We start from the raw sequence: 25,983 nt of genomic DNA, 5'->3' as shown, positions 1-25,983 counted from the left end.
GTGGTGCGGCTTTTTTAGAATCTATTTATAATCCGTGTTGTTTAAATTTTATACAATAATTTGCTGAACGACGAAAAATGCATTCAACTCGCTTTGATCGACATCAGTGCATGCTCTGTAAACCTTCCCCAACGATATAAAAGTATCCTGTCTATAAGTCATAAGGGATGAATTCGATTGGACAGCTTTGTAGAGGTGTCAGTTAGTAATTATGAGGTAAGCACAGCCTTACTTAGTTCACGTCTATACAACTCTGTATAGATATTTGAATAAATTTTTAAGAAGCATTTCAATTACTGTATAACTAGGACTATTTTTTTTAAATATAATTTAATAAATGCATTATTATTTTCTGATTCTGTCCATTTAATAATCTTTCGAGCTATGCGTATTGTCCTTGAAAATAACTATCAAAGTTACGCTCAGTCAGAGATGTGGAAAAATGGTTTAAGTCAAATAAATTTGTCTCTTAATATCTAAGCAAATTTTATTGGTGGAAGCACGAAATTTGATGGGCTTACAGGTCAGCGTAATATAAATATTTCATTATTCGACCTTCCTTTTTCGCTGTGAGAGCAGCATAAAAACTGAATTGTCAGCAGTTAAAAATCTCTCAGCAGAAGCCAAAATATTTTCATATGCTCGGATACTTTATTTGATGAAACTTTGTAACTAGAAATATAAGTTTAATTACAACAGTTATGCAAACAAACGCTTGTTCCACTTTTTTGGGACACCCTGCATAGTAAAGGGAATTATTTTGAGAAGGTGTCGACATACAAAGTTGTAAAGCATTTATCAGTGAACAAGTTAGTTTTCCTTTCTCTCCAATTATTTTATTAAGTGAGTATTTTCCTTGGAACCAGGACGCTCACATTTCAAAGTTATTAAGGATTGGATTAATAAGGTGACAAATTTGTTAAGATGGCCCCAGAGTCTCCGATATCTAAGAATTGCCGACTCGACGAATATTTTTAGCGGTCTCGAGAACATGTAAAACTGTGAGATTACAATATGGGAAGCTTTAAAGGATGAATATTTACAGGGGATTTTAGCTAGAAAGAATATTTTATTGTAAAATTAATAAGATTTTCGACTTTTATAATATATATATTTGTGAATTAATTTGTTTCTCTAGAATTTTTATAAGGGATATATCCAGTTAAGACATTACTATATACTTTAATTTGTTTCCTGTTTTTCATATAAAAAACTTTAATATTTAATAATTCTAACTTTTAATGTAAATATTTATTATGGAGAAAGTGCAACTCATTTTGTTCACAAAATATAAAAATTAAAGTAGGTTTTAATGAAAGTTGGTCGAAATTATCCAAATAAATTTTTTTAGTAGAAAAACTAACAAAAAAAATCCATCTCGAGTAATATTAGCTATTAAAATAAGAATATCACTACTGTTTTAGCACATTTTTAAAAGTGCAAAATTAAAAACAGTTTTTGTTAAATTTATTATTATATTAGTAGTAAAATTATGTATGTATTCATCCTCTATACATATATAGTATTGTGTATGTATTCATGTATTAGTGTAAAATTGAGTCCTCTGTCAAGCAATTAAAAAGCTTTGTTTTTTAAAACACTTAAAAGTGTTAATTGATATTATGTTTTAACTTCCGATATTTTATATTCTTATAATTGCTTTTATTAAATCGATCAGTGCCATCCTGTTGAAGATTATCAATATAAAATGCGAATTTGTGCAATCATTGAAAGTGTTAAATAAAGTCATCAATCAGATCACTTTTCAATTTGTGCAGCTTCCACGCGATGTCTCGCCGCACCCAGAGCCACTTGCCATTAAGCTCAGTTACTTATGGTTTTTCCTCTGGGAACACCTTCTCATTGAGATCAACAATCCCGTCACATGCGGTTAAGTTTTTTTTTTTTTTCCACGCTTTAAATTCCTAACAAAGTTAATGCTCTCATTTCAACGAAATTACTTTTACTTAAAGTATTTTGGTATCATTTTAAACAAAAGTAGCGAGAAACTGGTTAGAATTTTCTTGTGTTTAGAATAATTTTCTTGTGCAAGCCAAATAAGTAAAAGTAGTGAATTTAATAGTATTCGATAATAATTTTAGCAAAAGCATAATAAATAAGCTATCGGAAGTAGGTTTTGTTGCAATGCGTAAAAAAAATTAATTATTTAATTCAGAGTTTTCCAAACTGTGGATCGCGACAAGAGCTTGGATGTAGAATGTATCTTTCCATAATTTAGAAAAATAGGAAGCGGGCTTAAAAACATCAGAGTACACAACAGGTACATTTTTTTTCTTTGTAAAATCATGTTTATCAAAAACTGTTTATTTTTATTTATTTTTCTTTACAAAATGTTCGTTTTAAATCCATACAATCTCCTCCAGAAAGAGGAAACATTTCACGCACAGGGGATGAAATAGGTTACAGTGTTTAAAATTTGAGAATTTCTCATCTAATTAAGCCTTAAAACCTTCCTTAACTTTCATTACTTATAGCATTATAATAATTGTTAAATTTATAATATAATTGTGTGTAAAATTCGAAGTACTAATGCACAGCTTTATCCGGATGGTGCTGCAAGCATTACATGCAAGAAAGTAACAAAATATTTCACGTGACTTGTGGCGAATTAGGCAACTGCCCACAGCCAATAGGCCAGGGGTGGGGTGAGTGGCGCACGCGTAGCGATATTAGCCAATTTGTCAAATATAAAAATTTGTAAAAAATACAAATCTGTGAATCATACAAAAATTCAAAGCTATAATGTCTATTCCCACTGAATAATTAAAATTATTATTAAATGAATTAAAGTATCATTAATTATTCATTTTTAACCTATATTATTTATTATTTTAACTGGCTATGCTATAGTCCACTTGATAATTACTAAGAAATAATAAGCCAGCAAAACTATCACAAGTATCCTTTAAAGGGCACTTGTGTCAAAGATGTAAAATCGTTCGTTAAATAATTAGATGTCATTTATTCATATAATGATATTTCGTAAAGATTCTGATACAAAAAATCTGCCAAAATAAATTAAGAAACTCACATGTAGGTAAGATATGGTTATTAAAATGAACAAAAACGATTTTGACATGAATATTCCGAGAAAAATGATTTGGTACGGCAGTTAATGAAATTCAAAATGGTTGATTTAGCGAAAATGATTTCCTAATTTTTTAAGAAAATGTAGAAATTGAAAAGAAAGAAAAGAGTTTGATATCATTCGTTATGATTGAAGAATAAATCAAAATATAAAAGCGTTCATGATAAAATCGTTGATGCATAAAAATACGACCCTTTCCGATAATAATGAATGATGAGTATACATTCTACGAGTTCTCAATCAGTTGAAATCATCTTTTACTTTATTCCACAGGTGTTCTTTCCATTCTAATTCTGAACCTGGACTGTCTTGTATAAAAGATCCCCCCCCCCGACAGGAATTGAATGAGCCTCATTCCGCTTTCGATATGCCTACAAACATATAGAGGAAAGAACTCGACTTCTGCTCGCCGTCTTACGTATCATTAGAATTTAAATTTTTTTTTCAACATTCACTCTAAATTCGTTTTTTACTCCGTTTCTTTTCATTCAGTTTGAAATTCAGCAGAAATTCCTCTGAGGATTTGAATTCCTCGATTGTTTTGAAAATAAACTATTATACATTTAAAAAAAATCCAAATGATTTTTGAACGTTGTTTATTTTAAACTTTCGGTTCTGAAACAATAGATTTGATACTAACTTACAGAATGAATGAATACAATACATACAATTCTTTTTCCTTGTTTCCATTTAAAACCGCCATCTTCAAAGGGTTTGAAATGTCCCCCCCCCCTCTCCCCAACTTCTTACAATTTTAAATTAAAACTAATGTGTGTGTTTTTTTTCTTGTATTATATCTCATCTCGGATCTACTATCTCATTTTAGGAAAATTCTCTGCTTCTATTGATATTGGTAAACTGCATATTCTGATGACTGTATGTTCATTAATGTTTAAAGCAAACGTATTTTATTGATGGATCATTATAATCAATGAAAACTTAAAATGTAAATATATAGTGCATATTTTTTGTCATGATAATGTTGAATGTCATTAATCACATTAGCTCACATTTTTGAAAGTGTATATGTTTTTTTTGTTTTTGTTTTTTGATAATGTTGAATGTGTGAATTTTTTGTCATGATAGTGTGTGTGTGTGTGTGTGCAGGGCCGGCCATGTGGGTGGTGCGGCGGTAGCTATGCACCGGGCCCCAGGATTGAGGAGCCCCAATTGATCAAGAACTAAAATAATATTCAGAGCAATAATAGCGGAATAGAAAGAAGAGAGGAAGAAATTTGTCTGGAAAAATCGACGAGTTTGGAAATGAATGAAGATATATTACAATCTAGTGCAGGTGTGCCACATAATATAAATAAACGTACGGTCATTTATCTCACCTACTAGGTTAGATGGCATTTTGTATTTTGATAATTCCTACTATAAAAGGTTTAATTTTGTTCGATATAATTATGTCCGTGCCAAAGAAGTGTCCCTCTGGGTTTCAAAAATGAAAATTAGTAGAAAAGAAAAAAGAAGAAGAGCTAAATTTAAAGAGGTCACATGTAGATAAGAGTTTTCTTTCCTACGAAGAAATTCTGACAATGAAATGGTTTCGACTTCAGAAGTTACAATTCAAGTTTCAGCAGGGGAAGAAAACAAACTGCACAGTCTTGTCATGCATGTATAGAAATTGTGAAATTCGTTGAAGAGCCGTATGTTTATACAAATAGGATAGAATCAGAAAACAACTACAAAAATGGCTATAAAAAATAGTGGTGATCAAGTGAATGTAAGTGAACCAGGTTCGGAGCCCATTAATACAACTGATAAGTTTAGAATGTGTGTTAAAACCGGACTTATACAAAACAAAAGAGATTTTGCTAAGAATGCTGAAGGCAGCTCATTTTCCACCACTCATTTTATTTTAAAAAAATACCAACTAATAAAACCCAGTTTCGCCGTTTAATGCATACAAAAACTCAAGAGTCGGTATTTTATTCCAATTTTATACTATTTTCCAAAAGAAGAGGAGATGAACATTCTACAAGATTTGTAAGTGGTTATAATAATTGGAGATAGCTGTCAAATCTAATTGAAGATCATAAGCGTTTTATTTGCCTCTTGAATTCGTCTATTGCTTTTAAAGAATTACTAAAAGACTCAATTTAAGTTTGACTATTGATAAAACAAATCAAGTTAAAGAAATAAAAAGATTTAAATTATTATTTCAAAGCATTGTAAATGTGATTCTAATTTTAGCATTCAATAATCTTAAACTCTGAGGAACAAATGAAATAATAGGAATCCCTAGTGATGGAAATTTTTTAAAGCGAATTATTAAGTAAATGCGACTCTGTGGTAATGGATCCTATAAACAGAATAAAAGATTCGAAAAATGGAACTGTGCGTCATTTAACATATATATCCGAAGAACAAATTATTCTTGCGTTTGGAAATTTAAGTCTTTAACAAAATGAAAGACGATATAAAAGCAGCCACGCACTGTAGTATCCCAATGGATTGTACTCCTGATATTTTCTATCAGGAAAAAACTACATTCATTACTGTGTATACAAATGTTGAAGAAAAAGATGAACTATAATTGAATCCTTTATAGAGTTTATTGAATGAATTGATATGATTACAATTACAACTGAAAGCTAAAATTTAAGAACAAAATTGAACACATTTTTAGACGAGGCAAAGGTGATAGCACGTTATTTGAATATTTCTGAACATTTGCCTGAAAAAGAATTTGATAAAGAAAAAAAAATTATATTCCGAAATATCAAAAGGGTGAAGTTATAGAAAACCCGGTAGAGGAATTTAGAAGTTATTTTTTAACACCGTAATGGATACTGTTATTGCACAGAAAGTTAGTTAGTTAGTTAGTTAAGTTAGTTTAGTTAAGTTAGTCCGGTAGTCAGTTAGATTTAAACATATTTCAAATCAATTCATGTTTTTCTAAATTTACAAAGTTTTTGGAGCATTTTTCTTATTCAACTATGACAATGATGTAAATAAAAATATAATCCAGAAAATTAGTTTGTTACAAATTTGATTTCTGACAAAAGGGATGTAAATAACACACGAGGCATACGCAATATATACTAAATAATAATTATAATGAATTATTTCTAAACTCATTAAATGTGTCAAAACTTTTTTTGCGTTGCCAAAAATTATAGAACTTTTTAAGCAAATTAATATTAATAATAGGCATGTGTGTAGAACTCTTAAATGTAATTACTATATTAAGCATTGAAAAATTTGTAATATTGTAATTGAAGCAATCAATAGCAGAAACAAATTCACGCATTAAATATGCATGCAATAGTAATTAATATTATGCTCGTATTTGTAATTTTTTTACTTCGCAAAAAAATTTAGGGTCCCCAAATTGTTTCTTGCACCCAGGCTTCTTTATAGAGAAGGCCGGCCCTGTGTGTATTGAAAAGTACATGATTATTTCAAAAGCAACTAATTACTTTCCTGACGGGAATTTATCTGTGAATTGTTGTAGTAAGCGACAAAGCATTTTCTTTTTCATTTTACGCATTTTATTGATATATTAATATACAAGATGCCCACAAGTTATCTCACATTAGCTTAGAACGGCGAGAACTAATGCCTCAAATTTGGTGCCTGGCCATAGTAAAGAGAACCCATATGTTGAGATCGTTTACAGGCCCACCTTGTGACAAACAAAGGAGTTAATATTTCTATCTCGAAAAAGGTAAAATATGAGGGAGAACAGGTGTTATAAAATTGTAGAACCTCTTCTATTTAGTATGAAAAGAATCTTGAATGCAAAAATACTAAGAACAAAACATGCAAAACGGGAGCACAGGAGAGAAAAGATCATCTTTTGAACAATAAATTTCGAGGTATGTGCTGTAACTGACGGCGAGTACTTTTAACATGAAAGCATGTGCTGTTAACTAATTATTCTTTTATATTTCTAACGCTTTTCTGAGTACAACTCATGTTGAGAGGATGCAGAAATTTTCAACTAACCACACAACCATTCCACGCCTGAGAGCTGTGGAAGAAAATGGCATAATAAAATATTAGCAGCACTGTTACACAATATTGGCTATTAGTGTTTAAAAGAAAAATGTTTTTGTATGTATCAGTTACTTTCAAATACATCAGAATTACTTCCAGTACTATCGAGCTGTGAGTAATAATTTATAAAATATCTTTTTACATATTTTCAGTGTCAGATGTTCCTGAATGTGGTGGAATTTATATGTTTGCAACTTAAATGGTTTTCGAATATATTTAAATATGAATAATATATGTAAAAATTTAAAGGTTTTTGTTATGTATTTTAATGTAAAAGAAATTAAATGACGTAATTAATTTTTCTTATGTTGTTTGTTAGCAGAGGAGGGAGCTGTTGAAATCTAATTAAATTTGCGATCTAACCATGTGCTTCAAGAATATTTTTACAAGGCTACTGATAATTAATAAATACAACTTTTTTGTCACTGATCTTACGCCATTTCTCTTTTTCTTTTTTTATTACATTGAAATCATCTTGCGACCAATTTTTCACAGGGATTATATATTTTTTTAAATGATTTGTTGGTATAAATATTTTCTAAGAAATATCTTTTTTTAAATTGTTAAAAATTCAAGGTTTGAGACGCATCTTCCTCTTCCACATCTTCATCTCCACTCGAAGTATGAAATTACAATAGAATAGAATAGAATAAGAATGGAATCAAATGGAATTTAATTCCTTTCAAGTAAAAGAAAGAGTAAAATAAGTACAAATAATTTTGACAGCTGCCATAATTCGTATGGTAAACCGTTGAATTTTTAAGCCCATAAACTAGCCAGTAGTCTTTCAGCACTCGTTTTTACCAGGAACACTGCATCTTTCTTTTTAATACAGCACCCTTCTTCCGAATGAGCGTCGCATTCATAAAAAAACTCTGAATCGGACGCAGGAAATGACGAATACAGACTTTTTAAAAGAGAGTTGTCAATTGTCGTTCTTTACGGAGAAATCGCGAGGAGGAGGGGGGGGGGTGGCCAAACGATTGTCCGAGCAGCAGCGAAAACACAAAAGTGTGCCCCTCGCCAGGGTTCCGAACGGTATTAAACATCCCGAATGAAAACAATAGCGCATCAGTCGCACAATTACGACAGAAGAAAATACGACGGCTTTGTCTACCCAAATGCCGCCGACTCATGAATACCACAGAACGCCGCCTGTCACTACCCGACACTGTCAAAAATCGTAAATACGATTCCCTGCCCCCCTCCTTCCAAGCTGAGAGTGTTGTGTGTTATCAAGAAAGGGGGGGGGGGAGGGTTGCTCCTTTCCTGTACATGCTTTTCTCCTTCTTAGGTAAAATAGGTGAAACGCGAAGCAGACCGAAACCGAAAGAGTTTCGCTGTTTTAAGAAAACTCGAGGGAGCAATTCTCTTTTGGCGGAATTCATTGTAATTGGCGCGCTGGTTACATTCGGTGTTCTGCTGATCGCCCTTTTTCAAAATTTCTCCTTTATTTAATCGTTTTCTTACTCATGCATCATCAAGACGTGAAAAAATCTTACAACGAATTATTGAGTATAATATTTGTTTTTTTTTTAAAATCTAATAATTAAATTCCCTTTTATTATTAGATATCTAGTGATCAAAAATGCTTTAGGTAGTGATATTGATTCTTTTTTACTATGCCCTTAGGACCGAATTATTAAATAGGCAACTGCCTACGATTCTATAATTTTAGGAAGCCCCGAGATTATTTTTTGTAGCAATTTGAAAGATTTAAAAAAAAAAAAATCCCATTTAATTGTAAATGTAGTGCAAGTGAGCTCTTTCAAGTTAAACTTAGATATTGTTTGAATTAATTTTAAAATGTTATACTTGTACCAATCCCTAACTGATTATCATTTGTAAGCTTTATATTGTATTATTTCATAATTCTTAAAAAAAGTGTTCTTTATAATTTTGTGCTATGTCCAATTTTATTATTAAATACTATTTTGATCGCAGTAAGAAAGTTTTGTGATTCTTTATTATTATTATTTTATTTTAAATTACTTTTAAATCTTTTATTGAGCATTTCTTATACACGATGTACTGAAATTTTTTCAGAAAGAAGGGCTTCAGATATTTACATTGCCTTAGAACTCTTAAAAACTTGGCCCCCGCTTCCGCCTCCGAGACCATTGCAATTTTACAGCATTATTTTTGTTTAAAACAAATGTTGTGTAGGAAATTTTATTTCGTAGGCAGTGTTGTGATTGCTTCATTTGTGATACAAAAGTACAGCGTATTGGACGAAAATATAGCATTTTTGCATTTCTGAGCATCTATTAACTTGCAATTTTGCGTGGAATGAGTATTTATTGTTCTGCTAGCTTTCAAAATGAAAGGCTTTTATTTTGCAAATTTATTTCGAGTTTCTTCTGGATACATTTCATAAAATTTCATTTTCTTTCTCCAAAAAGCGTCAATTAAAGATATGAATACTATTACCTTATTTCCTATACTGCATTTTTTTAAAAACTTTTGTATCCTATTTGTTTTAGATCGCTTATGTGAGAGAGATTCAAATTTTATCTCGGTTTTTGGGTTAAAATAAATATTATTTAATCTTAGTTATTAAAAAATAATCAGTGTATTTTAAATGAAATTGCAATTTTCTATAGAAACTGGCCAACATTATTAAAAACATTGCTGTCAAAATGGATTGTCAGATTTTCATTGACATTTTAAAAAAATGGATTGAGAAACTTAAGCAAAAAGATGATTTTTAAAATAATAATTTCTTTTTTAATGGATTTTCCTCATTTGGGTCATTTAAAAGCTAATACTTCAAAATATCTACATTTTGCTACACACACACACACACACACACACAAAAAAAAAAAAAAAAAAAAATGACAACAAATCGAGATAATTATGGTTTCTCGTTGCTGTTAAATTTTCTTCGGCACTTCTGGAGCCTTCTGTGTCGAGACTATAGTTGATTCCCTCCACTAATTGACAAGCAAAGTTATGAAAATGACAATAAATTTATTAATAATTGTGCAAATCGAAAATGAAACGTCATTTTTCACCATCATCTGAAAACAGAACATATTGTGTTGCTGCTATAAATCCCAGCTGCTCCCAGAGGAAACATTTGCATTGTTGTTACGGACTCTTATTCGAACTCATTTAGAGATTTATTGTTCCGAATGCTTACGATGAGAAGGATTGTTCTAGAAAAATGAATGTCCAGTGATAGAATATTATAGTACGGCTATGAAGAACCTACCATTTAAAAATTCCTGCCATTCATATATTCCTATAGTCAATATATAAACGGAATTCCTGATGTTTCCTTTTCTCAAATTTAATTTTTCTGTATTTTATTATCACTATAATCGCTTTTTCAATTTGACTTCAATTTGACGTCATTTGGTATGGATGAAAGAATAAAGAGCACACTCGGACATTGATCTTGTATAGATAACGCAATATTCTAAGCATTCTAAATATTATCTTACTTCTCTTTTACAATTTCGGTTATTATGACACTTCATGCTTTAACGGATTAAAGTGAAAACTATCAAAATATTTGGCTAGTAACACTGAATTTTTTAATTATTAGTGAAAGAATAAACTAAATACAAGGATTAACAAAACTTAATTAACCATCCTTCCTTCAAAAAGAAAGAGAGAGAGAGAGAAAAAAACATATCATATATATTATTCTTGTGAAATCAAACGGGTAAGTGGTCTTGCAAATTGAATTGCTAACATACACTTATTTTTAATAAACTAATATATAGCTCGAAACCAGTCTTCAAACAGTTAATATCTAATTCACTTCAGGATTTCCTAAAAGATTTTAATCACTGTATTTTTATGCTGTTATGCACATAAATATGGATAAGCAAAATGTCAAGCATTATTATTTGATCCAAAATTTGATGATTCTCGTGAAGTCGTCTTTTAGATTCCATTGTGTGTTGTCGTTAAGCGCTTTCTTGCTTATCTGTGCATGGAGACGAACACAATCTTCCATTTCGTGGTAAAAACCGCGTGTCAAAACTGTTTCGTTTACAAACAGAGGGATATAATGCCAAAAATAAGACTTCTCCAACTAAAGGATGCAGCAAAAGCCTGCAAATTGAATTTTTTGACGACGATGATGAATTGAACGTGAATCGTGCAACAAGTTTTTATAGATGTAGTTGCGAATCATCATTTTACGGTGAAACTCTAAAAATGTGACGCTAGACGAAAACAAAATCCGGAACTTCCCGAGAACACGCTCAGAAATAGAAGAGGTTTGCGAACTGCTTCCACCTACCGATTCGTGTCGCGAGACGCCGAGAGAAAGTGTTTCGATACTGGGGTGGGGACGAATCACTCTCGTGAGTCACGAATTCGGCGCGTCTTGAATGCTTTCTTCTTAATTATTCGCTAATTAATTGACACGGGGAGCGATAAAGCGGCTAGCACTATCGCGAGTTATCGAGATTCGCGGCTGAGTGAAATCCTTTTGTCTGGAGGGGGGGGGGGATTCAACCATGCCCTTGCATAGAAATTGCTTGAAAAAAAAAGGAATCGATCTGACGCTACAGCATCATAAATAAATGCAGAATGAGCTTAAAAGTTATGAGGAGATGAGAGAGGTAAAGTGGCGAAGAAGGTGATCTTGGTACAAATGTTGCACAGCGCAAATTGAATTTTTCAAAATTCAGTTAATGTGACACTTATTAACTCTACAATTGTGGTGACGCAAGAGAGCCGTAGGAAGACGTATGAATTTAAATTTTAGAAGATGGTGGACTTTTTTGAATCATGTAATTGTTCAAGAAAGCATTTATGCATCCATGATGCCTGAAACTATTTAAAACGTATTAATCACATAAAAAGTACAACAAAATTATACACGACAGGCATTTTGATAAATAAAATACACGAAATTATTTTAAAATCCCAATTTATTTCGCCTTTTAAATTTTATCTGATTTCAATAAAAATTTATAGAGACACTTTAGTAATAAGATCCTTCAAATATATTTGTATCATATTATTAACGTTTAGTTTACTATCTCTACCTTTTAAACGTAATTTTAAATGCGAAACTGAATCACAATCTATCATAAATGTTTACAATGGGGAAAATGTAAAAGGAGTTTGCAGGAAATGTGTTAGTAAATAACTGCAAGAAAGAGTACGGAAGAAATCTTGAAGCAAGGCTACTGTATAATCTGCAGGTTCAAGAAAACACACGATACTGAAAACAAACCAAGAAGGGATCGGCCAATTGATTTTAGTGAGCCCTGCGAGTGGCGACACACGAGACAAGCTCACATTAATCCTAACACAAGGACTGTTAAATTGACTCTGGAAAATGAAAATTTGTTCGGAAATTAGCAAATCCCAAGTCTTTTTTAATTTTGTAAGGAGACAAAATGTTTTAGGCAGAATTCTAAAAAGCAAGCCCAAAATGAACAAAGCAAACAAATATGCTAATATAAGTTGATATTTGATGCTATGCAAAAAGAGCCAATAGAATTTTTATAGAGGGAAACAAATATTAACGTTATTTTAAATGGATAGCAAGCAAACATTTTAGGGCTCACCAAATACAGCACTACATACAAAAGTAAGATTTAGGATTGCATGGCAAACTCTGGCATGGAAAATTTAGAATTTCGTGGCGATATCTTAACATTTCTTTGCCAGACTGAAAGTAAAATGCAGGAATTTCAAGATGTTTTAAACTGTACCAAGCAAATGATGTAAGGCATATTTCTGACATCAACAAATTGTGGGTGGTCTGTGATTGTCCCCAAATAGCGCGTTTGGAATTGCGTCCTGCAAGAATTCAACAAATATACTTTTAGTAATCAAGAAAGCATCCAATCGAAAAATGAGCAAAAATCGACTGTCATTTTGCTAAAATGTGTTGTAAATATTTGTGAAAGGTCCCAAAGCGCAAAAGTAACTCAACAAGATAATAACAATGTGTTTCATTGTTATTTTCTTAACATTTTGGACAGTGGGTCCATGTTTTATTGCTTTCTCATACGCGAAGTAGAGAAAAAGTATTGTCATCGTCAAAAAATCTTAATTCGAGATGTGGACGAATCTCCGCGTTTTAGATTTCCATGAGTTCGAAAAACACATTTTTGAAAAGTGTTTCTCTGTCTGTCGGCGAATTCTAAAACACTTTAAGCTTACGGTCTTCAGACCAAATGTGTAGCTTTCGGTCAAATTTGGAGCAAAATCCGATAAGAAGTCTTTCTGTCCGGCTGTTCCAATGAAACTTCAGAACTTAACACGATAACTATAAAAAGAAAGGAGTTAGCTGGATAAAATGTTGTATGTAGACGTAACATCTATAGAGTAGGACTTTAACACATTTTGAGCCACATCCAACAAAAGTTTGACCGTCTGTCGGTCTTTACTTTTGGAAATGTGTAAATCCGATAACTCAAAAACGCAATGACTTAAATATATGAAATTTGGTATGTGATTTTGTGGCTACAACTGTCACTTTATGTAATATTTTTGATTCAATTGGCAGAGAAAAATGTATGTAAAACAAAAATTCGATTTTTGGATGCTATTAACTGCATTCCAGGGAGTAATCGGCAAAGAGACTCGCCAAGCATCTCACAATATATTCAGTAAAAAGGCGAAATTCGTGCAAAAAGTTCATTATTGTATTCCAAGGCGTTCTCTGGGATAACACCTTTATAAGAGAGGATGCGACAAAGTTGTGCCCCCCCCCCCCTGTTTTTTTTAAGTATATTTTTAAATTGTTTTACTTTAGATTATAGCCTCGTCTACTGAAAATAAAACATTTTTCAGTTATCATGATTTCGATTTATTAAAGTTATTAAAGTTAAAGTTAATATATAAATGATCCATTTTACTTTATTTGTGTACACCAAAATGATAGTAAATTGAATTTTGTAAAAAGAATTGTGCCTCAATAACCTTTTGACATAACTTTCGAAAGAAACATTTTAAATTTTTTTATTCATCTTATTTTTTTAGAAATAAAAGGAAAATTATGATAAGTGAGTCTTATTGATTAAAGATGCTACAGGAAACTTTGAGTCCTCAATGTATAGATATAATGCTCGCCAATTTCCTCGTATTTATGGAAACATGCTGTGTGCAATGAGTTATTCCGTAAGGCTTTCTAGAATTTTAAATTTTTCAATTCAAAAATAGCTGTAAAATCATCTAACTCATTATTCTAAGTGAAATTTAAATTCCAAGCACAATTAAAAACATAAAAATTTTAATTTCATTGAATTAACTATAAATATTTCTAAGTTATTATTATTCCATTTGAAGAGTCTTCCTTTACCTTTTAATGACGATTAAAAAGTGAAATTGTTTTCGAAACCTGTAAAGCTAACATTGCAGTTAAAATGAACATTGAAAGGAGTTTTTAAAATTTCACCTAAAATCAAATATTTAAAGAACTCAAATGACTTACTTCACTTTTTTCATTCTAAATCCTTGTTTTTACTTTTACTTAACTACATTCATTATTTTTTTTTTCAATGAAAAATTCTCTATTTTTCCTTTTCATTCAACATTAATTGTGAGTTCCAAACATGCCTCAAAATAAAGTAATCAAACAAATGGCTAATTATTTTATTTTTTTTAATTTTTTAATATATTCTAATAATAAATTCAAATATTGTTGCTAATTTTTTATACTTGCGTATTAATATACCATACAATTTTATGGACTAGATTTGTAGGCATTAATTTTTTAAAAATCTTTGTTGAATAATTTGGCATTATAACCATAATCTCCACCGTGTAATACTGTTCGGAGTAAACGCGAAATTTCTCTTTAAACAGAAATTAATTTTCTAATTAGAAAATTAAATGTTTTGAAGTACAACGTGTTTCAAAAGTATGTTCGAAATTGCAAATATTTTAACTAATTTATAGAGAAGAATCTTACGAATGAACATTTCGGTTAAAACAGAATTTTTCTGGAGCTGTATTTAATAATTTGCACTTCCAAATTCTGATCTGACTCTTTTCAGTTTTGCAAAGGAAATAATTTCTTATCTCATCGGCGTAAAAATGTTGTTTTCTCATTGCAAATAACACCGAGAGCCAAATACCTATCCTTTTAAGCTTCGAAATTCTCGATTACTCACCTGATCTCTTACAAAGGCTTTGTCTTTCTTTCTTTCTTTTCTTTTTTCTCCCTATGATAGAATTTTGAATCACACAACTTTTATATTTTAAATATATTTCTTTTATTTCTTCTTTGCACAGTTATTGAATTTAGTTATGTAATTTCTTTTCAAGTTATTTTCCGTATTTGCCTATTTGTGCAACACAGTCAAAAGTAACCTTTGAACAACACACCTCTTTCATTACCAAACCAAATCTAGCACTGCTTCCAATATAATTAGTAATGTGAAGTATCAGTTCGCATGGCAATTAATACACTGCATACCTCGTTTTCTCAGCCATTTACTCTGGAGTTTGGATGACAGAGAAAGAAGCCAGAAAGGTACCGCCATATTCACGAAGATAAAAGTAAAACATTGTTATGGCTTTGTTATTCGAGGCCATTAAATAGTTCGTCGTTTACTGGCTTTGTAGTAATAAAGCCTTTAGAAGTCGTGTAAATCAGACATAAAATTGTCAATAAAGACTTCAAAAAGTGTTTGGTTTTGAAACGAATAATAATAATAATAAAAATTCATAAAAATTTAGAAAAGAATATACGGGCATAAAATCAGAAACTGTCCAAAAGCTGAGACTCGTTATATATCAGTTACTCATATTTTTTTTAAAATTGTCTTTTTACTTAATAAATTTCTCACACAATGTAAACTTCGCTTCCACTTATCATTTATCTCAAAGTTTCTTTTTCATAGCGTAGCCAAAACGTGGCTCTTCAGCTCTCAGACTTCGTAGTACCAATATCTAAGAACCTTCCAGCATCTAACGCAGATTGTAATCTCATTAAAAGAATCTTCTGCCTTCTTATCACTCATTAATGAAAAATATTGCCAAATTTGATCATCAGGACATATAACATGGCTGCAAAACCCCCCGGAAGTCACAAACAGGTGGCCACTGAGCACCCTTCACTCTCACGTGACAGAGAGAACACCCGCCCTCAAATCACCACTTATTAGGAAAACTCCTCTGATGAAAGGGACTCGCTCCCTCCCTCCACAACAGGTGGCACACCTGCTATGTAAAGGTGCAGAACGAAACCACATGTAGGTAGTCCCCCCCCCAGAACAAATTAAGCAGCAGGTTGATAAGATGTGCAACATTTCGGTGCCTTTCAGTGATTGTTTTGCACTCTTCCTTTGTTAGTAGGCGCGGGGGAAAATCGCTCTTGGGTAGGATGTACAGTGTGGGATGATAGATCGACACATTTTTGTCACTGTAAAGCATTTTTGCTTAAATTTGTCACTGAAAACAGATACTCTGTCATCGCGTATTTTTTTATTATTGTTTCATACACCATTAAATAGTGATCATAACATCGTTGAAATCAGAAAAACATTTTACATTAGATGCACAAAAAATAAGGGGTAAAGTCCTCAGAAGTTTCAAAGATACAAAAACATGTTTCTGTGTAATCATTTAAATGATTAATTTTCTATAGTAGAAGGTATTAGTGCATTTTAAGAAGATTATACACGTCTGAAACTTTTCATGCGATTTTATGTTCACAAAGATCAAACTGTTAGAGCAGCTCAAATATTTGATTTTAGTGAAATTTTAATGAATCCGGAGAAACTGCTCTCACCCATCCATCAGCATTTGAAAGAAGTGTGATGATATTAAAGAAAGAAAACAATGAAAGAAAAAACAACTTTAGTTCCAACCATCAATATTATGTTTGGCTTCATATATTCTTCATTACTGAATAATCTCGAAAATTCCGAATTTCTAGTATGAGCGATATACTTTCTCAAATTCTCTTGAAATAGATTAATATATTATATTTTATAAAACGTGAAAAATAATTTTAATTATTTATACTACTTTATTTGAAAACAATAAAAAAATTATCTATTATTTTAATAATAAATAAAAAATGACTTCCGCTAGTAGTATGATCGTTTGATATTTCATTTTATTATCTGAAGTTATAAAAAAAAATCGCGATCTCTGAAGAATAGCTACAATTTGAATTATATTAATGTTACACACATTTAGGCACCACAGGCCAACGCAGCCATACTTCATAACGTTATAACATAATATTACGATTATCATATACAAGAAAATTAATATAGGATTTAGTTTTTAAGTTTGCTGCAACGGAATACTGGAACAGTATTTTCGAACAGAACAAAGCATACAATTGAAATTGAAACTCATGATATTGCAGTAATCAGTACATGTAAACACAAAGTTTTCTGTTATTCCTGAAATGAAATCTTCCCACAAGGAGATTATTTCATTCATACAACGTAAATAAAAATAATCGACAATGACCTATTCGTTTCAGTAAGCGATTCAAATAATTCAACTCAAAATAAAAATCCAAACATATTACATAAAATTTTAAAACAGTAGAAAAATTTTCGAGTCACTCTCTTATCGAATTAAGAAAGAAAATCTTATTTCATGTACTTAGCTAATCTTTCCGCTAAAAGAATAGAACGGCAAAGATAATAATAAAAATGTTAGTAAACCGACAACAACAACAACAAAAAAAAAACCCCGGCCAAAGTAATGGAGTGGATGTTGGGTTTTTATCACTCCATGCTGCGCCACCCGAACGAATCCAAAGAGAGAACTTGCGCTTGACCATGAAAGAAAGGAAAGGGTTGTTGGAAAGTTTTCTACAGTGTCATGCATTTTTATTTAGACTTTGTAATACATCATTTCAATTCATTGGATAAGATACGTTACTTTTCACATGTGATGAAGTATGTAAGTAATAAATCGAAACGGAGCACTGAAGCCATTTCTTTGCAAAAGTTTCAATAATGAATCCGGAACATCAATGAAAAATCTGCATTCATTTCCTTGGGAAACATTCAGTATTAAGTAATACTTGATATTTATAAATATTTTACAACAAGCTCTGTTAATAAACTAATATATATTTGAACAAGTTAAATGCAATATTTGCAAATTTATCCTTCCCTTTAAGTAAATAAAGTCAATTCATTTTCATTTCTTGAGTAGACCAAATATAAAGTTAAATTTCTTTAGGCGAACACAAGCCTAAAGAACCATCACTTGTGATCACATCTGATAAAGACAAAAGCGGTGATTTGAAATTTCTTTTATAGCAACTTTCGATGACATAAATGAACTCCTTTCGCCTCATGACTTCGTATTTTCCGTTTCAGTTCATTATAGCGTACGGAGAGTTCATAAAATTCGACGTTCATTTGAAATAGTTGTCATTATCTATAGATGACAGCTGAACATGCAAACTGATTCTGTTTTCAAAAATGTTATTTCCAGAAATTTCACGTCCCAGGAGGGTAAAGAAATGTAATGAAGCCAATAAAAGAATGAGTTATTTCTTTTCCCATGACATCATCGAACAAAAATGATTCTGTAAAAACAAGTTATTTTTCAAAATAAATTTCTAAAGACAAATTAAAAAAAAAAAAAAATCAAATGTTCCGTTTTTTTTTTTTTTTTTTACAAGTTTTTCCTGCAATTAATCATTTTAAACCTGCAATCGTTTTTTAATTACGAGCCAATTATATGAATTAGATTTAAGGCAAAACGGAATAGAGTATTTTTTATTTGGATGGTCTCTCTCTCTCTTTTTTTCACTTCAGCCTTTATATATATATATATATATTTAAAAAAAAAATCTATAATTTTTTCATCTTTTTCCTCAGCTTGATAAAACTGCGCATCCGTGGAAACTATGCGAACTGTATAAGGAGCTTCCTAACCGTAAGAAATATTTGTTCTCTGCTACCAGAGTCGTGATCCAAAAAGCGTGGCTAATGAGATGATTTTCGAAATGGAAATAACTTGAGAAATAACTTTGATAAACAATTACTGTGCTTAGATTGCTTACATTAGATTTTTAGTAGAATTCAGCGCAATTGACTCTTTTGTTAAGTTTTTAAAAAATTATCTTGATTAATGACATAAACTGAATGCGTATTTGATTCACAGAATGGTTCTCTCTCCGCTTGCATTAAAATTATTTAAATAAAATTTATTCAATAGGGGAAAAAAAAGAGCAAAGGCAATCTCAATTCTGTATTTAAAAAAAAATGGGGGGTGAAATGATATTCAAGAATGAAGTAAAAACAAATATCTGATAAAAATTATAATTTTTCCAATACTGAAAATATTTAGTTCTTCTAAAAGCATTATTTAAATAGATATTTGGATGCTTGCGGCAGTTGTTGGAATCCATTTCGATTCTATGCTAAATGCATGTCGAAGTTAATATGCATCGCAAATTTGACTGGAATGAGGTTAATAATTTTGTTCGCCCATTTCTCCATATCGTGCACTTTCGGAGCACCAGCAGCATTTGCACCGCTGTGAATTGAAATGGTTGCTGGCGACATTAACGGTTCTAGACTACTGACTCTTTTTTCTTTTGAACTCAAATTATGAGTCTAAAATGCAGGTAGGTCATGAAAACTCACACAAGCCTTTGAACTATTTAACAGTTGTAATCAAAAATAATATATTTTTGTGGCATTTCATTTCAATTTGTTAATAGGCATTTTGAATTGAACTTCAATGTTTCATTTCATATTTGTCTGCTATTTTAAACACCCAAATTTTAATATTGGCCAGTTTTAGTTATACATTGTAGCAAAACTTTAATGATGGAAATTGGGTTTTGAATCCCCACCCTCCCAACGCCATTTTCGGCATCTTCTTCATCGTCATCTGTGACTCAACAGTCGGGATGAGTACATTTCATCTCGTCTTGTTCTAAGCCAAACTTCAATGATGGATGATATGTTAATATGTAAAGGCACTTTCAACGCAGTCGGTTCGTTTTGTATCAGGCTCTTCCCATTTAATTTTTTTAATCCTTCGTAATTCATAATCTTCAAAATGCTCAGGACTGTATGTTTCCCATCACATTCCAACGTAAATATTTTTTGAAAATTTTTGTCGCGAAAATGTACTCTTCTGGGCCAAGTCAAAAGTGTTTGAATATTCTTCTAAAATGTGGCATGCTTGTTTTATACTCACTAAGCTGAGATTTGAGACATTATTTTAAATCATAAATTGCAGCGATTAGCTGCAATTGTCTTTCTGTTTATTCTGATCCAAAATCATTAAAAGCGTTTATTTCGGTTCCGAAATCACAAAAAGAATTTTAGCACATCAGCTCTGCAGTGTTTTGAATAGGAATACTTCGATACGAACTCCTGGTATAATTCCAAACTGTCACAATAAACGAAATAAGTTGGAAGAACGCATTCGTGCCGAATCCGCTGCGGGAGAGGGAGTGCATCGCGCACGGAGAGGCCCCAGCGTCGAGCGCGGAAGCGACGGGGCAATGTCACGCGCGACGGACCGTGAAATCAGACACGCACGACACCATGCGGCCGTCTCAGCAGGACCCCCCTCCCCTCATTGTTTCCTGACACTACTCATTCGGTAATTGATCACCCCCCCCTCTACTCGTGTAATTATTTGACAGATCACGCCGTGAATAATTCTTCAATGGACAGCATTGATTTGATTGCCATCATTTTGGGATATATTATAGCAAATTAGAAGTAATTGGCGCAGTCAATTTGAAAAATAAGACTATAAAAAATTGGGAAAATCTATCTAAAGATGAGTACTAGAGAGCAAAATGATATACATTTGAGAAAAATAGAGTATGTAGTTTAATCAGATCGACTGAATTGAATTTAAAACTCTCCGTGTACCTAAGTTTAAAGCCTAGGCGTTCAACTAAAGATACATTTGAAAGATGTGGAACATGATTTATTGTAAGTGGAGGAAAATGATTGAAATAATCCCTTAAGGTTTTAAAATAATTCTTTTAGGCTAAGATATTGTGGAATTTGTTCAATGAAAATACTTTTTAAAGAGATGAAATGCGCGGTATTGTGGATGCCTAATTTTAAAAAATTTCATATTTTCTTGAATTTCTTTTATTTTAAATTGAAAATCATTTTACTGCAGTAAAGTTCTTATGTTCTTTCTAGTGAAGATATTGATAAAAATAGTACTATTTCATATATTTATAAAAACCAAAAATCAATTCAAAATTTTGAAATATATATATTGGTAACAATTGAAAATTTATTATTTCAAATAGACAAGATGCAATTAAAATTGTTTCACGAGCAATAAAAATAAAAATATAGGTCATCAGTACCTCAAGACATTAACTGATTAAAAAAAAAAAAAAAATCGATTTAGGCATTTCTTGCTGACCACGGACTTTCAAAGTCAAACATAGATATTTAAGATTAGCTTTAATGTGAGTGCTTGTTGATTTAATCTATTCTAATACTATTAAAACGGATAAAAGGTCGAGTTTTCAAATTAAAAATTTACAAATAAACCACTACAATATTAAAATGTATTAAATGGATAGTTTAATTTTTTAATCATTCAGGATATTATTTTGGGATATACATTTCAAATACTTTTCAAAATTCTGTCAAATGTTGCAAAATGACAATAACATCATTTTTATCAACATTGTCATTTTTGCATCTCGGTCATCTAATAAATTAAATAAAATATTTCGAGTATATATATATTGTTTTTAAAGTTGTGTTATTTTATTTTAAGAATAATCGAATTCCAAAGTAATTTCAGTGCTGCAATTTATTTTTGTAAAAATTAGATGAGTTAAAATGTATTCAGTTGCAGGGATAAAATGAACTTTGAAATTTCTTTCCAAAACCATCGCAATGAATGATCGAATATGTTGACACTATTGCAATCGATCCCCCTTCATGGCACTACAAGGGACGTTATCGTTGAATCAACTGCTTTTGTTTTTAAAAATAAATAAATAAACAAACAAATTATTTCACAATTATGAAAAATCTTACTTTCCTCCACTCGTATAATTACTTTATTAATTTATTTGAAAATAAACAATATGCTGCTTATTATTTCTTCAAAAACATTTAATGAGTCTTAACCTTTCCATTTTCAATCATTCTAAATCACCTCATTTGATTTTTAAACTGGTTTGATGTTAGTCAAATAGAATATTTTCAAATAGAGCAAGCATTTCTATGAAAAATTTCTATTTTTTTAAAAATTAGAAACTAGTTAGAAATTAGAACTCATTAGTGTTGTTTCAAATTCTTATTTGTTAAACTTAGTACACCCTAATTTTAAATCTTCCTCTTTTTTTAACTTCGTTTACATTTACAGAAAAGAAAACCTAGAACCTAGTTCCAGATTTTATTTAAAAAGAATCTAGTTATTTTCTTTTGCACCACTGGAACTAATTTCTGCATTCTCATCACAACAATTGCTTCCATGCAACCAGAATGACAGACTTTGTTGATACCATTTTAAATAAACAGACTCCACTTATAGAAACTCCTGAAAAGACAACAATTTAATGCCCGCCAACATCCCATGTTCCAAATGAACCACGGGAGTCTTATGCAAGTAATTAGCACAAAATAAATGAACACATGGCCCCGTAATACGTCTGACAAATTAAGATGAACCCTTGAATCGCACATTTATTAAATATGGAAATAAGCCTCACATAAACAGTTAGCTCTGTGACCAACTGAAATAAGTAAACGTAAGTTCGTAGCAGATATTAGAAGTAGGGTGAATATACTTGCACACTGCGAATTGTGATGACTTTCCAGATGCCTAACAAATAGGAACCATGCTAATAACAACCCCCCCCCCTCCGGCTACATTATTACAAATGTAATGTCTCAGACGAACAATTAGCATAATGATCCCCTATCCGCACGAAACACAAACAGTAAGTAGCGGACAACTTACCTGCACATCTGTAGGATGTTGGAAGTGTTGGCGAGCATCTGAAATTCGGCTATCCACGTACCATGAGTCAGCACACGACAGGGAAGGCCGCTGTCAACACACCCCGAAAGCACGTGGTCACAATTAACGAATGACAATAACAAACAACAAACAACGCGACCGAGGCGATTCTATGCCGATGTTGCATACACCTGCACTCACCGGACGCCGAACGAGGCACTGAACCGACCCGGCCGGCAGCTCACCGATGACGCCGCCATTGGGCGGCTCCACATGTGACGTCAGAAGCGAAGGGCGTGGTCTCAATCAACCAAACCACGCCTCTCGATTGCAGTTCGTTGCGGTGAGAACGCCGGCTTCTTGAAGAGCAATTTTCTTTTTTTTATTATCCATTTTAAAGCATATCAATTTGTGCGGCGCTGATTAAGAAGTCGGTGGTCCTTTTGACAGTTTTATTTGTCATTCTCAAACGGTATTTTTTATTGGTTTTTGCAGATCTTCTGGTTGGATCGGTTTTCATCAAAGGAAGAATTTGCTTATCTTTGGAATGGTAACGGTCTTGAGAGAGAAAAAAAGGTACAAAACTGGAAAATATTTCTAGCGAAACTAGTTGTTTTTATTTAAATAAATTTGTAAGAAATGATTTCAATTTAAGGATCCTGTTAAAAGAGCTATAACACTCATACTTTGCTGTTTCTCATACGACTCTTTGAAATAGTATACAGCTTTTTTAAAAAAAGAATATCGTGGTAAGTTGGTCGGCAAGTTCTCAATATTTCATTCTTGACAAAGTTCGTGAATTGTAAAGCTTTCATCTAGAAGACGAAAGAAATCTCAAGCGTTTAATTAGCGATAAGAGTTTCTTATTCCTATGCCAATGACATTCCGGAAAACTTTAAGACTTTCTGTATTCACTAATTCTTTTTTTTGAAAACTTCCTCACATCTCCAACAGAGTGCACATCGATTGGGCAGGGTTCGGACCCGTGCTCTGCGCATTTTATTATATTCAAGTGAAAAAATATTGCTAGATTAGATCACAGGATTTCGTAGCCCCCATTTTTTGCTGCATAACTCTCATTAATGAAACATCGTATGAGAAATATGATCCTGAACGAAACAAAAGGGAGCGATATATGAAAGAAAGGAGATGACAGAACATATGAAAAAGGATGCATAAATTCAAAAAAATTAAATTCTAAAATAAAAATATGAAAAAAAAAATAATACATTTTCTGTTAAACTCTTGACTTAAGAATTTTTTTTTAATGCCATTATTATATTCAGTGGTGAGAACACCCTGATGAAAAATATATTAAAGAAACGTCAAATGTCGATTTTCTGCTAAATTAAATAACAGTATTTTTAGCCGTTTTAATATAATTATAATGATGGAAAATTATATTATAGCCTGTAAGATCAAAATCATTATTTTAAGGATAGGCCTAAATTTCTGGCTATGTACCCAATTCAAACTAACAGATGGCTTTGAAAAAACATTCAAAAACACATCCATTTTTTCTATAAAAACAGTTTATTAAATAACTTATTTATGATAGGTGATGTAGGAAACTTTAAACAATATTCATACGTGCTATCTACACTATACTTGCTGTAAGTGAATATTTAAGTACAGTAATTGTAATAGAAGAGCGAGGTGAAAGCACTCATAGTAGATGATAGTTATTGGAAAGGAAATACAAATTTGAAAGCCTTTATGACTTTCACCTACGACGAGCGATCAAATTGAGTCAGTTATGAAAGGCCATTTCTATCACGTCATGTTGCTATGCGCACCATTTGATTTTCAGCACAGTTTTGAGCTTTCGATTTTTTTCCAGAAACAATCCTTTGCTTTTAAAATTTACTTTCAATTATGTTCCATAGAACGACAAAAACATTTTCCATCCCGAATGCGTTTACAAAAATAATAAATAATTTCAATCGCATTTACTTATAATCATCAATTGTTGAAAAAAAAAAAGTGGTCCCACCGAAACTTTTTCGCGCACTCTAGAATAACTTTTTTATCCCCCTTCCCCTTTGCGTGCGTGTTCGCGTTAGGCCTCGAATACCTTGCACGGCATCGGCGGAAGATGGTGACGAAGTAGAGACTTTTGGCTTGAATCTAACTTTTTTTACTCAATCTATCGCCAGAATATGAATTTTGGACATTTTTTACTGATAGACTGACACCAAAATTTGAACTGGAATGTCAGTCGTAGACATAAGATATCACAGATACGAATTGCATTGATGTCATGCGAAAGTGCAAATCGATCGGCGATCCACCCTTTGACCGATTTCCTTCAAAATTTGGTAAGAATTTATTTTTAGATGATAAACCTGTGTATCAAATTTTATCTGCTTGAGTTTTGTAGTGATCGAGTTCATTTGTATTCGAACATCCGCACAGAAACTTTCTGAGACTGGATTTCGTTAAGATATTTATAGGAATCTACACATTGGGTCGCTAGTCCGTGTCACACATTTCATTTTTCTTCCTCAAAGAGATTTCGAATTTTCGTATTCGCAGACAGACAGGCATAATTTCAAATATATATATATATTTTTTGGACTCAGGGAGAACTGAAAAGAAGATTTTTTTTTTTTTTTTTTTTTTTTATGATGATGATTACAATATTTCTTCTGTACCGGAAAAGTAAAAGTAAGTCTTCCTCTATACTAATAAAATGAAACATTACGAAGCAAATAAAAGAATAAAGGGGTAGGATGTAACCAAATGGACATGCTGCCGTTGATGGATAGCAAATTCTGTTGGGGAAATGATTATTATTTTTTTCATACTTCCTTCGGCCGACAGTCGTATGAAGTACCGAAGAAGAGATCTCTCGTGGTCTTTGGCGGATATATTTCAATTTCCCGTTTAGATATTGTCTTGTTATGTAAGAGAATAAGTTAGTATAAAAATAAAATGTCTCTCTTAAAAATAAATAAGCTTCAAAAAATGTATTGCGACATTTATGTGTC

General features: G+C 31.7%; 1 protein-coding gene across 1 annotated transcript in view; it reads right to left on the bottom strand.

Annotated features, from left to right (window-relative positions):
* LOC129984741 (PAS domain-containing protein cky-1-like) overlaps nucleotides 1-23,198 on the bottom strand; it is a 149,598-nt gene extending 126,400 nt beyond the window's left edge. The window contains exon 1 of the mRNA XM_056094688.1: nucleotides 22,994-23,198. Within this exon, the coding sequence (XP_055950663.1) occupies nucleotides 22,994-23,031 (38 nt within the window). The 5' untranslated portion in view covers nucleotides 23,032-23,198. The remainder of the gene's footprint in view (nucleotides 1-22,993) is intronic.
* Between the last annotated feature and the right edge of the window lie 2,785 nt (nucleotides 23,199-25,983).

This window comes from Argiope bruennichi, chromosome 9 (assembly GCF_947563725.1).
Source record: "Argiope bruennichi chromosome 9, qqArgBrue1.1, whole genome shotgun sequence".
In the NCBI taxonomy this organism is placed as follows: domain Eukaryota; kingdom Metazoa; phylum Arthropoda; class Arachnida; order Araneae; family Araneidae; genus Argiope; species Argiope bruennichi.
The sequence above is the reverse complement of the archived record's forward strand: the minus strand, read 5'-3'. Positions and strand labels throughout refer to the sequence as shown.